Genomic DNA, 15,217 nt, shown 5'->3' with positions numbered 1-15,217 from the left:
TTTTACTCAACTGTAAATGTTTCTTATTACAAAGCTACTTACTCATCGTTCTGCATGCCGAGGTAGCGTGGACTGGGCACCAGCATGACGCGCACGTTCTCCAGCGAGCCTTTGACGATGTGCATGAACTGGTCCAGGTGGCTGGAGGGGGGCTTAGTGGCGTACGTCAGGAAGGCGTCCTCAAAGTTCACACACAGAGTCTGGGGGAGGTAGTGGTTTCCAAACGCCAAACGCCCCTAAAGACAGCAAATCAACCAGAGCACTTTAAAATATGTTTTATTTCCATTTATAACCACTTGCTTTTATAAGCCATGCCCTTAAAAGGATAGTTTGGATTTTTTGGAGTGACTAACTTAATTATTGGTTTGACATTTTTACAAAAAAGTTCTTATAAATATTTGTATTATCTTTTATTTTATCGTTAATCTTATGTTTATATAGATATAAGTAATCTATTTTATAATTTTCAGAAATTCTTAATGTAATTTCTTAATTTGAAAATATTTGTATTCATCAATCTTGTATTTATTTTATTTTAATATTGAGTAACTACCCGGGGATCACTTAGGAATACATATATAATGTGGGCTAACTGTTCAATTGTTATTCAACAATTGATGTTTTCTTTTATTTAACATTTTATTTGAACTTTTTATGTCTGTATAAACATATTATTCTGTGTTATATTTAATTCCCTTTTCTTTCTTAAAATGTATTATGTTTATATAAATATTGCTATTCACAATCTTTTTATTTTCTTAACTAATTTATCGTTATTTATTTCATTGTATAAAAGGAGTATACAGATTCAATGTGAAGAGAATATTCAATTATTTCTTCAATCATTTATTCATTTCTTACTGTTCATTTTTATATTTCATTAAACATTTATTCTTTAATTTGTTATGTTTATATAAGTATTTTTATCTGAATGTTTTCTTTAATAATAATTCAATTGTGTATAATATTTGTATTATATTATAATGTTTGTATAAATAACTTTTGTTATTGCACATTATAACTTTCATTTGTATATAGTTGTATACATACTTTTATTATATATTATTCTGTAATGGACCAACTGTCACTAAAACAACATAACTCCACTTTAAAAAAATCAGGAAACTCCAAAAACTTTTGTTCTAAAACTACATTTATGCTTCCCTTTTTTGACCAAATTTCATAAATTATTAATCGGGGTACTTACAGTGCTGATGTTCACTTTGATGACAGGAATGAGGGAGCGCCACGATGACGTATGGTCTACGCTCTCTGCTTTGATGTCCACACTACACGGGGACGAGAAGAAGACGTTCATTCTCATGACAATTTAATGTTGCTACATCTCCAGTCAGCACAATTCTTTTGGCTGTTTGTGTGAACCACCAGCAGCTCTCCTCAGCACAGACACTCCCATGCATTGGTGATAACATTGAGAAACTGCTGGTCATCAAATCTACTTCCATTAATCATGTCGGAGGAGAAACAGCTGATTCCTGCATTTTTTTTTACAACTTAAGTATGTGGATTATTCTGCTAAAAATAGGCCAGATTTATAGAATGACATTTTTATAATGCTAAATAAAGACAACAGAAGAAAGACGCTGTGAGAAACCAGCAAACAGAAACTAGTTCTTGTAAAACATCCCTCAACGTGAATTGTACTTAAACTTAAAATCAGGGTTTGATGTTCCCTAAAACATAATTTAAGTTGTACTTTAAAACATTTTTATAAAGGAATGGAGGAAATTGAATAGTAAAATTAATATTTGTTTTTATATTACACAATACATTAAAGGGGCCCTATTATGTTCAATTTCAGGTTCATATCTGTATGTAGTGTCTCTACTGGGACATGTCTCCATGCTTTAATGTTCAAAAAAGTCTTTACGTTTCTCATACTGCCTGTACATCTTTTAACCCTCTGTCTGAAACCAGAGCCCAGTCTGCTCTGGATTGTTGTCTAGATGTCCCGCCCCTAAGCCTATCATGAACAATGTGTTGGAGCGCTAGCCAATAGAAGTGTCACTATGTTACAAAATTAAACAAAGTAGTCCAATGGAGAGATTTCAGGCACAAAATGCACAAACATCTGTATAACAAACTACAGGAAAGGTAACCTCAAAAAGCATAATAGGGCCCCAATAAATTATAAGACTCCCTGTGACCCCTCGGATTAAGTACATGGGTTTGTTTGCGGATGGTATAATTGGAAAAGGGAGACATCTATATTTTTAACATCCTGATACTTGGGGTTGGATATTGTAGAAGAAATATATACCATGAAAAGATTGCTACTGTCTGAGGACTAAAAGTGAACAACGATGGAACAATTGTACTGTAATAAAGAAACAGGAGAGGCTGTAAAGGTGGAGCAGTGAGGTCCTCTGTTTTGTCCTCTGTGTGTTAAATACAAGGAGGAGCTGCTCAGCGAGCCCTCGGCGGTACCTTTCTAGCGGCTTGTTTCTATCCTCTCGTCCCCTCTCGTCATCTTTTTTGGGTGTTATGAGTGTGGGGTCCAGTCCGAAGGTCTCCTGCAGCTGGGCGTAGAGGTCGGTGCGATTGTAGACGTGGAACTCGAAGCCGTTAACGGTCACGTAAAGCCGGGTCTCTGCCTTGGGGTCTGGAGAAAAGAAATAAGAGAAACTCACGTTGATGTTTTCTTTCATAGCTAGTTCATTTTGCGTAGGAGGTCAACAATTATGCTTTATTTTCACAACACATAATGAAAGGAGTGTTTTTATTAAATCTAAGGAAAGCTTATCTGGTCTAAGAGGATTCCTTTTTTTTATTGCACAACATTTTTATTTCTCTAGGTTTTGGTTTTGCCAATAAACAAAGTACAACATCCATCAACCTTTGAAACCGTGGAACCACAAATAACCATTGGAATTTATACATATGAAATATTGTCTTACCATGCTGTTTCTGCTTTGGGTTATACATTTTCCACCACCGAAATATGAGGAAGCCGTCCTGTATCCTGTAACACGGGGAGAGAAATATCACACGTCAGTAAACAGCCTTTAAAATGATATTGGAGCAGAGGAGCGGGGACAGTGAACGCAGCACAGGTGGGGTTACCTGATGGACATGTCCTGGTTGATGTAGTACACGTCTCTGAACATGACTTTCCCCGACAGCACGGAGAAGGAGAACGAGCCTGTGGAGGAACACACCGATGTGTTACATCACAAGAGTGACAGTACAATAATTCCATGAAGTATTTATTCCATTAACATAATAGAGTCTTACTATCTTATTCACATTAACACACCACTCTATATTTACCTGTTAAATATTGTAGGTCAATGTCTACATTTTTACTCACTTTAGTTTATTGTTATGATGTTTTGTTTTTTTACAGCACATTCTTAATTTAACTCTTTATGTTTATATGGATGTTGTTGTTCTTATTTTTTTAATAGTCTTTGTTACTTTCACTTATATTATGTTTAGACAAATATCTTTATTTTATATTTTATTGGACAATTTAATGTAAAAACATATTATTATATAAATACTGTTATTCTCTTTCAATTCATATCCTCTTTTTTGGTATAAATATTTGTATTAAACATTCCAACTTGTAGTTCTAATATTTATATAAATAGTTTGATTCTATTGTATTTTATCACTTATTGGACAATTTACTTCTTATGATCTACATATCTTCATTTTGTTTTGTTTATTTTATGTTTTTATTGGACATTCCTAATTTAACTTCTTATTTTTATGCAATTATTTGTATTTCTCTTTTCACATTAATTTAGCTCTTATTTTATTTCATTCTAAAATGGAGTAACTGTAACAGAACCAAATTTCCCCCGGGGATAAATAAAGTCTCTGATGTGATAACAGTACAGCAAAAGTGTGAAGCTGTTTGGATTGAATCACAGCGGTGTGTGAACCCAAGCCAACAAAACAGCCAATTAAAATGTTAAACAAAAGATATAATTAGTCGGTTGTGCAAGCGCTGCTAAAAAAAAGACATTAACAGTCTAGGAGTTGCGGGGATATTTAATCACCTTGTCTAGCTTTCTTGCTGAGAAAAAAAGATCTTAATGAGGATCTAATTGTACAACAAAGTAGGTCAGATTCTGTCACGAGAAGGAAAAATGAGCAACACCATTTCCCATCAATAATCTTTTTTGGCTCATAACATGTCTTTTACGTTTCAATTAGTGCAGGCCAGCAGAGAGAGAGACGTCACCTGAGTGTTTAATCGGCCAGCTGATATTTCAGACTTTTCCTGGTCTGACTTGAGTTGTCACTCAAGGGCCCAACCCCAAACAGACCCCTACACCATCCCACTCCATGATAAAGTGAACTCCATCTATAGTGACCTTCTAAGCGGCAAGACAAACTAATACCACTCTCGGAGGAAACAGGAATTCTCAAGTTTTGAAAATGGCCGACTTCCTGTTGGGTCCCGTAGACTTTGTCTGTCTCCTTAACATGTTACAAATACCACCAAAGTGCATACATGCAGGAAAATCGAACATATAAAGGCTGCGTTGTGGGTGGCGCTGTTGAGCCAAAGGACGAGCATATTTTCTGAAAAGGTTCAGTTTCGGAAAATATGGGCCCTCAAAACTGCGATTCTTCTTTGTTTTGTTTATGTTTATACTCTACTCGTTATTAAATCTAATGTTTATGAGCTGCTTGGTTTTGCAACAGTCCCTGTGAATATAAAACTTTACACTCAAATGCCTGTTCAGCACTAAGGAAGTTAGCTGGACACTGAAGGGAAGTTCATAGTGGCCGAACGGTGGTACTACAACTTCCTTATCAGATCGCATCGTCATCGGGCCTAGAAAGAGTTTTCTGATTGACTTACATAGAGGAAGAGACGTCTATAAATCACCATGCTAGACCAAACCCTCGAATAGACTTCATTTGAATCAATAGGTCCTACAAGTAACATTTGCTAATAGCAAAAATCTGACTTATTTTCCCTCTCCATTTATATGACTGAGCAGATACCAGTAGTAACACAGCAGAAGGAGGCAGGGCTTAAGGAAAGATGCACGTCTTCTGTTCTAAAGAATCAGGCCTTTTTAGCTTCATGAGCCACTGAGCATAGGAGTGAACACGGTCCCGCCTCTACTGATGCATCCAGTTGTTACTCTTTGTCAATGCCTCCCGGTTAATCAACCCAGGAAGTTACTCAACCCCGGCAATGACAGGAAGCACCTTAGGGCAGGTTCAAACCTGCTTAACATATTTTAGTTTTGGTTTATGAGGTTTATTTGAAACAGTGGTGTGTGTTAGCAATGTTTTGCTCTTCTTGTGTTTTGAAAAAGCCACTCCTAGTCAGAGAAGCGATCTTAATTAAAAATATATTAGCTGGCACACAGATGGCTCACTTTGTAGGGACACATGTTGGCAAAAAATCTGGTAACCAAGCCATGCCTCCTTCATTACATTTTAATGCTGCTTTGCTTATCATTCTTGCACTTTTCATGATGCGAATTGGTCAAATAAACATTTAAAATTACAAAACGTAGGCATCACTTTGACATGCATTTGCTTTTCTTGGAGGGTAACAGGTTTTTAGTTTAAGAAAAAGTATGGTTCATAGGAGAATCTAATCAATTGCTATAAAATAAAACCAACTTAGATGCATGGTGTCAAGGTTCTGGGTCATTTCTAAAAAAGAAACTCAATCTGGTATCAGTTGCAGTTTGCTTTTCAGACTATATGCAGATGAGCACTGAGAGAAGCCTGCTGGTTATAAAATATTCAGCACCCCCCCTCCCGATTCATCGCAGCGCTCCTGATGAACTCACCGATATGAATGTAGCCATCCTTGTAGAGTCTGTTGATGATCAGGGTGAGGATGAGGCCAATGTTGCGGGAGTTGTAATAAGTTAAATAGATGATCCATCCACAGGACAGAATGGTGGCTGAAAGACAAAAATACACCACGGTCAGGTTTGTTAATACAGGATAACACCCACGAATAAAGCTACATTTTGACTTTTGATGTTAACAGCTGCATAAAAATTGAATACATACTCTTTGTCTGTTGTTTGTAGCCCAACTGTAAAATACTACTGTCAAATATGATCTCTAATGCTTGTTTTAGTTTTTGTCAAACAAGGGCTGCGCACTAAATCTAAATATTATCGCTATATGTACCTTGTGCAAGATTAAAATCCCCTAATGCGCCATATTTGGTAGATAAAAATGGTGAATTAGCAAAATATTTGCAACACTTTTTATTTTGAACCTACAGGCCTACATCAAACTGTTTAATTATACATGTGAACTAGATTTTGGTTGAGAAGTCAAGAAACCGCGATTGGTCCATTGAATACAATGTGCCAGATGCTACTTGATAAAGTCCATTAGCATAGAGAAAGGACTGCAGTATTACAGTAGTAATCATATCAATAGCAGCTGTAGAGATTTTCCATCCAAAAATGTGTCCATTATTCCTAAAAAAAAAGAAAAAGGATAGAGCATTGAAGGGACAATGTTTTTTTGTAGGCTGACCCAGAAGTTAGCATCGGAAAGGCTCCCTACAGAAAGCCAATGGGATTTTTCCATTGGATTTTGTAATATTGCACAAAATATAAATAAAAAGTATTTATAAATATAAATCTACAGATATTAATTTAAGCATTAATGCAGTCAGCAGAGGTTAAAAGTTAACACTAGGTAATAAAATAACTAGATCACAACCACATGACTTCACATTACCGTCGCTAGGCAAAAGAAAGGCTAAGATTCGGCATGATGGAGTTTAGTAGTTCATTTAGTCACCGTCAGAAACTGCCGTTTTACACAAAGAAGCTTAACACATTCACAAGCTGGTTATTTAGGACACATTTTATATCGTAGAACAAAAACATGAACATTTCTTAAGCGCGTGTTAACCACAGATCGTACTTCAGCCCTTTAAACAAAGAAAACTAAACAAAGAAAAAGCTTTCTCTTCTAGTCTAAGACTCTTTCCTGCACCAATCTGTAAAACTATTTAATACACTTCCTATTCTTTCATATCTGGACTGACAGCTGGGTTATACTGCTGCACTTAAGGTTTTTAATATTGTATTTCCTCCATGAAGATGTTGCACAGAGAAAACAGGAGCTGTTCAATATCCTCATTCTACCGAGAGCTGAGCATGAATGGCACACTATCGTTTGTCACACTAACACTAATTCAATGAATTCAATCACAATTAAACAATAACAGAGTGGGATGGATGAATTCATTAAAACCAAATATTAATTAAAATCTTTCATAAAAATTAGATTTTCAAAACACATTAGGAAATATCACAGGCTTTATCATACTTTATTGAGTGCGGCTTAAAGCAAATCCTTTCTTATGCCACCACATTATGGAATAGTCCGACTCATTTGCCAAATGAATCGATTATACAATAAAAAAATGAATTAAATCTTTAGTAATAAGTACGAAAGCCTAAGAAGGTAAATATGTCTGTGTAGAAAACCCTCACATATCATGGACTTAGTTCACCATCAGCAGCCAAACCCTCTTTATTTGCAATAAAACATTAAAATGTTATTATTACTAATAACCATTGTTGTATACACTGGTTTAATACAATCATTATGTTATTTAAATAATATATATTGTACTTTTACTTAAACTTCTTATGTTTATATAAATACTTTTTTCCCATTTTATCTTTTATTGGACATTTTACTTTAACTGTTATTTATTTTGTTGCATATTCTAAACGTAACTTCTTATGTTCAGATAAATACATTTGTTCTATTTTATTTTATTTGACATTGTACTTTAACCTCTAATGCGTTTAAGAATACTATGTAATTGTATCTTGTTATTGCATTGTTACTTAACTTGTTATGTTCATACAAAATATTTGGATTTTAGCAATTGCTGTTGGACATTTGCTTTACATTTTAGTTTTATAAAAATATGTTGATTTCATTTTATCTTTTTGTTGCACATTCTAACTTCAACTTCTATAGTTTGTATAAATACATATTTTATTTATTTATCAATCTGTAAAATGGAGCAGAGGTCACAAAACACAATTGAATAGAGTATTTTTTATATCTGTGTATCGGACCAGAATAATATTATTATTATATTTGTACCAAGGAGGATAACACGGTACCAAAAAGTCTCACACATTTTGTTTCTTTTGTGTAAAAACAACGTATTTTCAATATAGTTACTATGTTCCACAGCAGCTTAGACCAAAGAAAGTGATTGCACTTCTTGTATGAAATTGCTAAGCCACTAAAAGGCAACTTGATCTGGTTCTGACAGGTCTGCACTTTAAATGTAGCGCTTAACTTATGAAACACCCATTGATGTTAATATATTCCCACGCTGCAGATAGCGAGCACTCACCAACGAGGAGCCAGATGAAGTTGGAGTTGTGCTTGGTGAGAAAGTCATCCAGGTCCACGACGCTGGGGAAAGTGCTTTCATTGTTTTTGGACACATGCCCATCCATCGCTACAGGCTCTCAGTGTGGTACCTAAAACTAAACACAGAAACATATCGATCAGTTCAGTGGCACAGCAACAGGAAAAGAGGGCATTAGCATCGTGGAAATGAAAGCCAAAAAGACACAGGTTTATCATAAATTGTAGCCTATGGATGAGGCATAAAGATACATGAACTGTTTTTCTTTTCAATTCAAATGGTGGAACATGGGATTGTAAGGGAAACATATAAATGGAAATGTACCAGGACATTAATCCCCCTCCCTCACACACCCGTCCCTCATCCAGCACCAGTGACTTTGTATTCTCCGCTGCTACTGAAAATGTAATTTGCACAAAGTATTTTTTGCACCAAAGAACTACTTGCACTACTACTGTCAAACTGTGTTGATTGTGTCGAACACATGTACAGTGGGGCAAAAAAGTATTTAGTCAGCCACCAATTGTGCAAGTTCTCCCATTTAAAAAGATGAGAGATGCCTGTAATTTTTATCATAGGTACACTTCAACTATGAGAGACAGAATGAGAAAAAAAAATCCAGGAAATCACATTGTAGGATTTTTAAAGAATTAATTGGTAAATTCCTCGGTAAAATAAGTATTTGGTCACCTACAAACAAGCAAGATTTCTGGCTCTCACAGACCTGTAACTTCTTCTTTAAGAGGCCCCTCTGTCCTCCACTCGTTACCTGTATTAATGGCACCTTTTTGAACTCGTTATCAGTATAAAAGACACCTGTCCACAACCTCAAACAGTCATACTCCAAACTCCACTATGGCCAAGACCAAAGAGCTGTCAAAGGAGACCAGAGACAAAATTGTAGACCTGCACCAGGCTGGGAAAACTGAATCTGCAATAGGTAAGCAGCTTGGTGTGAAGAAATCAACTGTGGGAGCAATTATTAGAAAATGGAAGACATACAAGACCACTGCTAATCTCCCTCGATCTGGGGCTCCACGCAAGATCTCACCCCGTGGGGTCAAAATGATCACAAGAACGGTGAGCAAAAATCCCAGAACCACACGGGGGGGACCTAGTGAATGACCTGCAGAGAGCTGGGACCAAAGTAACAGAGGCTACCATCAGTAACACACTACGCCGCCAGGGACTTAAATCCTGCAGTTCCAGACGTGTCCCCCTGCTTAAGCCAGTACATGTCCAGGCCCGTCTGAAGTTTGCTAGAGGGCATTTGGATGATCCAGAAGAGGATTGGGAGAATGTCATATGGTCAGATGAAACCAAAATAGAACTTTTTGGTAAAAACTCAACTCGTCGTGTTTGGAGGAGAAAGAATGCAGAGTTGCATCCAAAGAACACCATACCTACTGTGAAGCATGGGGGTGGAAACATCATGCTTTGGGGCTGTTTTTCTGCAAAGGGACCAGGACGACTGATCCGTGTAAAGGAAAGAATGAATGGGGCCATGTATCGTGAGATTTTGAGTGAAAACCTCCTTCCATCAGCAAGGGCACTGAAGATGAAGCGTGGCTGGGTCTTTCAGCATGACAATGATCCCAAACACACCGCCAGGGCAACGAAGGAGTGGCTTCGTAAGAAGCATTTCAAGGTCCTGGAGTGGCCTAGCCAGTCTCCAGATCTCAACCCCATAGAAAATCTTTGGAGGGAGTTGAAAGTCCGTGTTGCCCAGCGACAGCCCCAAAACATCACTGCTTTAGAGGAGATCTGCATGGAGGAATGGGCCAAAATACCAGCAACAGTGTGTGGAAACCTTGTGAAGACTTACAGAAAACGTTTGACCTCTGTCATTGCCAACAAAGGGTATATAACAAAGTATTGAGATGAACTTTTGTTATTGACCAAATACTTATTTTCCACAATAATTTGAAAATAAATTCTTTAAAAATCCTACAATGTGATTTCCTGGATTTGTTTTTCTCATTCTGTCTCTCATAGTTGAGGTATACCTATGATGAAAATTACAGGCCTCTCTCATCTTTTTAAATGGGAGAACTTGCACAATTGGTGGCTGACTAAATACTTTTTTGCCCCACTGTATATATTACTTAGTTTTCTTTGTATACCCCTTTTTACCCCCCCTTTTTCTTTCTACGCTCTTATCTTTTTATGTTATATGTTGTTGTTTATATGTGCACCGTGGGACTGCCAGAAACGGCATTTCAATGTTCTGTATGTATAACACAAGTGGAAACTTTGACAATAAAGTGGACTTTGACTTTGATATAAAAAGTATAATGGCATCAATGTGTTGACATGACAACATTGAAAATAACTCAATTCTAAAATGGGATTATACTATAACAAATATCTATCTTTATATCATAATAGCTATAGTCAAACACAAAAACAAAAGTTGCCCAAATCGAATGACAGCAGACTTGGTTAAACTGTTTTAGTATTCAGATATATATAGAGCCGCACGATCGTGTCTACATGATCAGGGCTGAGGTTGATGCAAACGCTGTTCAATATGTAACACCGTTCATAAACATTTGGTGGATCTGTTTTCCAATGGTAATATCTAAGGGAGAAGTAGTCAGAGATTATTTAGATGACGAGTTACTTCAAATTATTTTGCAAATGCTGACATGTTTTTAAAGAGGACTTATTCTGCTTTTTGGGTTTTCGACTTCCCTCCAGTGTGTTGTATAGGATTTGGCGCATGTAAATGGACTACAAAGGCTAAAATTCCCATGTTCCCTCAAGAAGGAGTTTCTCTCCCACTCATTTTCCTCCTTGCCTGAAACGCCTCGATTAGACTCTTTTGTTTACTTCTGTAACATACGTAGTGACATCACTACGTAACACTCACTTCTATTGGCTAGCGCTCCAACACATTGTACATGATAGGCTAAGGGACATCTCTAAGCAGGTTGACCAATCACAACAGAGCCAGCCAGCTGACCAATCAGAGCAGACTGGGCTCTGGTTTCCAACAGAGGGTGAAAGAGGTGCTGCAGCACAGGCAGTATGACAACAATAAAGAGCTTTCTGAACATTAAAGCATGGAGACATGTCGACATAGAGGCACAGAATACAAATATGAACCTGAAAATAAGCAGAATTGGGCCCCTTTACAAAAGAATGAATTAATTTAAGCATATCTACATTTTTTTAAACATTTGTACCCTCGCTGTTTAAGCTAGGAAAAGCTTTTAAAGAAAAGTCTCGCTATGCGACATGTGATGATAATAAGCTACATGTGCTCCTGCTTTGCATGTCATGAGAACAATAGCTGTTTGGTGACGTGGACTTCTACAGGGAGGATGACTTTATTTCGTATTTATGTGAGCAGGGGGCTGGTGGAGGAAGTGTGTGTGTGATCACATGCTTAGGATTCAAAAGCCTGAATCTCGTAAGCACACAAGCAAAGTCACACAAACACAAATCCTCATCTAATCCACTAATGACGTTGGCAGTAAAACCACTGAGATTTCACCAAACCCTCTAATCTCTCTTACACAAAACACTCTTTTTAGACAAATATTTGTCCAAGACATTTTCTTTTTTAATTGTTAAGTTTGACGTTGTGTAATTTAGCAGAAGATGACTATATTGCTTGTTCACTTCAGCTACCTGCCTTCAGATGTTAATCCAGTCTGGATGTTGGGTTTGTTTACCATGTCAAATGAGGCAAAAGCTCATTCAGGTGGTCTGCTTTGTTTAAAAAGCAAAAGATGTCATTTTCTGCCACTGGGAAGACTCAAACAAAAGTACTAGTATCATTAATAGCATAAATTACCATTTATATGTTATTAATACACATACACTACTGTATATTTGGTAGTTCAATGTGCACATTTTCACGAGAGGTTTGTGTATGTATTGATACATATCTTTATTTTATTTTTTATTTTTAATTGCAAATTCTTACATTTTACTTCTTGTGTTTTAATAAATATTTTTTTAGGTTTTATTTTTTGTTGCACATTCTTAATTTAAGCATTGTTAAAAACATATTTAGATTTTACTTTTTTTATCTGTCTTTATTTCATCTCAAATGTAGCAAACTCTTTTTCTGATTCTGATTCTGAAAGCAAAACGATACGAACCAGTAAATACACTAAATATAGAAGTTTCACATTTAAAATCAGTGTTTCACAGAAATGTGTTTGCAAAATAGGAAGGAGAAGATGCAACCTCTAACGTCTACTCAGCTTCTTTCTCTAAAAACTGATGACTCAGACATTTAATGAGTAAAACCCTGCATGCAGTTAAATACATTAAAAACAAAGCATGAATTTAAAAGGGTAACATAAATATGTGGATGAATACTGCATAAAAAGTACATGTATGAATTATTAGGAACCACAAACACTGATTTTTTGTGTGCAGATGAAACAAACTTTGGACGGTTTGATCCGAAATCCTACATTTCTCTAGGTTGACATTTTTGGGGGAAATATTCAGACAACTCGATTTAATATACAGCCACGGAAAAAGATTAAGGGACCACTTTAGCATTATAATTGTACCTTGTTTTATTATTTATAGGTATGTATTTGAGTTCAATTTGTTTTTTATTGTATTGTATTGAATAAACTCCTGAGAATGTTTCTCTGTGTTGGAATACAACAGACATATACATGTAGAGATAAAGATTTAAGAACAATTTGGAGTGGTCTCTACATTTCTCCGGAGCTGTACATCCATTGTTTTAAGACATTTCAATACAATAAATGTTACAGATTATATCTTTACAAGAACTAAAAGAGTGTTTGTTATGAGTTGCACAAATATTCCTGTAAGGCAGGTTTACATTTTGAATAACACAGAGTGCTGCAGTGACTCACCACAGTACCTGTAACCTGAGAGATTTCCGTTTTGGTTTAGCCAGGAGGGGAATTCTTTCAGCTAAAACCAAAACATATCTATTTTTTAATAGCTACAATAGCAGTTTTGCATGTTATCAACTCTCCTAACAAATATAAAGACATCAGACCAAACACAGCATCAACAACAAACCTAAAGGAGGACAATTTTGAGGAAGTACTTGTATATCGTAGTTATATACATCTAATATCATTGTAGGGTCACTGTTGTGGTTCTTAACTGAATAAAGAATAAAACATCTTCTAGGGAATCAGGCATCAATTGTTCAAGCGTAACTGATCAAAAAACTAGCACTAACTATCAAACCATGTAGTCCTGCTGCCCTTGTTTTTAGTACCAATGTTCAAAACAACACAGTAGAACTAAATGGATGCACTAGTACAAGGGTTTACCATCAATATATTCATTTTATTCCCTCTTCCGCCAAATAAAATGTGTCCGGAGCAGCAAAGCATATTTGATAGCACTGCTTATAAAGGTGTATAGTTAAACTATAAATATAAAAAACTATGGTTAAAGTCTGGAACGACAATAAAAGAAGTGCTGACATTTGATAATAACTTGTACCTATTATACCAAAGAAAAACATAAACTCTACATAAAACATTTAGCTGCAGTCTGATGTGAGATTGTGGCATATCTGTTTAGCCTGTTGGACTCTCCTCACGCGCTAAACTGCATTAAACAATATAGCCTTTAACTTAAATCTGACCCTTGTGTTCAGCATAATACATGCTTTGTTTAAATGTGACCCGAGAGACCTTTAGGAATGACGAGAGAAGCTTATTCGGCATACAAAGCATCACAATCACACAGCAGCAGTTAAGCCAAATTCAACATGTTTTTATTAAAGTAACCTTCAGCGCTGTTTGGGTGTTGCTGATTAACGATGAAACAAGATGATAGTAAATATGACAAGAGGAACACAACACTAACTTATTGCTGCTTGTGTTTTGTTTACATGGTAGAGCTGTCAAAACTAAGGTTTTTAAATCAGGAAATAACGCTCTGTTCAGCTAAAGTTCAACCTGACTAGTCGTGACTAAATTAACAATTCACTTGACTTCAGATGTAGCCTGAGCCACCTTACACCTTGCACAAACCATACACCTAGCTAGCTAATCCCAGATATTTCCTGAGCATTATCCTCAGCACAAGCAACATACACGAACTGCTGCCTAACGTGTAACATGTATCGTTTATACCAAGTGGCTGCTAACCCGGTTAGTGCAGCCGGGAAGACTGCTGACAAGTCACGTTTATGTTATGGATAATGCAGTTATTATGCTAACCGATATATATCATAACGTTAGCACTGAGGTTAGCTAGCAAGCTAATGACAGCAGGCCGCACCCTATAACTTCTCCATTTTCAAATTTTGAAATACAAGTCACTTGGTTATGTTAACATACCTTAATGTCCTCGATAACGCATGTGGTTTCATCTTTGCTCCAGTTATTCAGGAGTTGTCTTCCCTTTGTCGTGTCAGACATGGGCATAGCTAGCATCCTCTGTTGAATATTTACCTGGCAGGCGGCCAGTTAACATCTCTTCCGGTGCTGTCGAGAGCGCTCACATAGGTGACCAATAGGAAAAATGACAAGCCAGACACTGACCAATTAGAGGAAAGCATGAGCGAGGCTACGGCACACAGTTGACAGACAGTTTTTTCTGCCTATCAACGTGAATGTTTTTATAGTAGTGGGATTTGAACAGTGCTGTTTTGATGCTGCACTGGAACAGTGTTGTCCCCATGAGGATCAACACAATAAATCAATAATCTAGTTTTATTTTATTTTTTTAAACAGTAATAACAAAGCAATTAGGCTGGTATTTCAACCTGTGAGTTTTGTATAGATTTCTAAAATATAAAAACTCTTATTTATTTAGACTTATTGTATAAACCATGTGGTAATAATGTTGTTGTAGATGTTATTAATACTGTTA

At 36.3% G+C, this 15,217-nt stretch overlaps 1 protein-coding gene across 1 annotated transcript in view; it reads right to left on the bottom strand.

Annotated features, from left to right (window-relative positions):
• kiaa1109 (KIAA1109 ortholog) overlaps positions 1 to 14,816 on the bottom strand; it is a 147,501-nt gene extending 132,685 nt beyond the window's left edge. Inside the window, 8 exon segments of the mRNA XM_063908622.1 lie at positions 43 to 236; positions 1,208 to 1,289; positions 2,449 to 2,623; positions 2,919 to 2,983; positions 3,085 to 3,163; positions 5,793 to 5,909; positions 8,360 to 8,495; positions 14,683 to 14,816. Of these exon segments, the coding sequence (XP_063764692.1) occupies positions 43 to 236; positions 1,208 to 1,289; positions 2,449 to 2,623; positions 2,919 to 2,983; positions 3,085 to 3,163; positions 5,793 to 5,909; positions 8,360 to 8,465 (818 nt within the window). The 5' untranslated portion in view covers positions 8,466 to 8,495; positions 14,683 to 14,816.
• Between the last annotated feature and the right edge of the window lie 401 nt (positions 14,817 to 15,217).

This window comes from Eleginops maclovinus, chromosome 19, assembly GCF_036324505.1.
Source record: "Eleginops maclovinus isolate JMC-PN-2008 ecotype Puerto Natales chromosome 19, JC_Emac_rtc_rv5, whole genome shotgun sequence".
In the NCBI taxonomy this organism is placed as follows: Eukaryota; Metazoa; Chordata; class Actinopteri; order Perciformes; family Eleginopidae; genus Eleginops; species Eleginops maclovinus.
The sequence above is the reverse complement of the archived record's forward strand: the minus strand, read 5'-3'. Positions and strand labels throughout refer to the sequence as shown.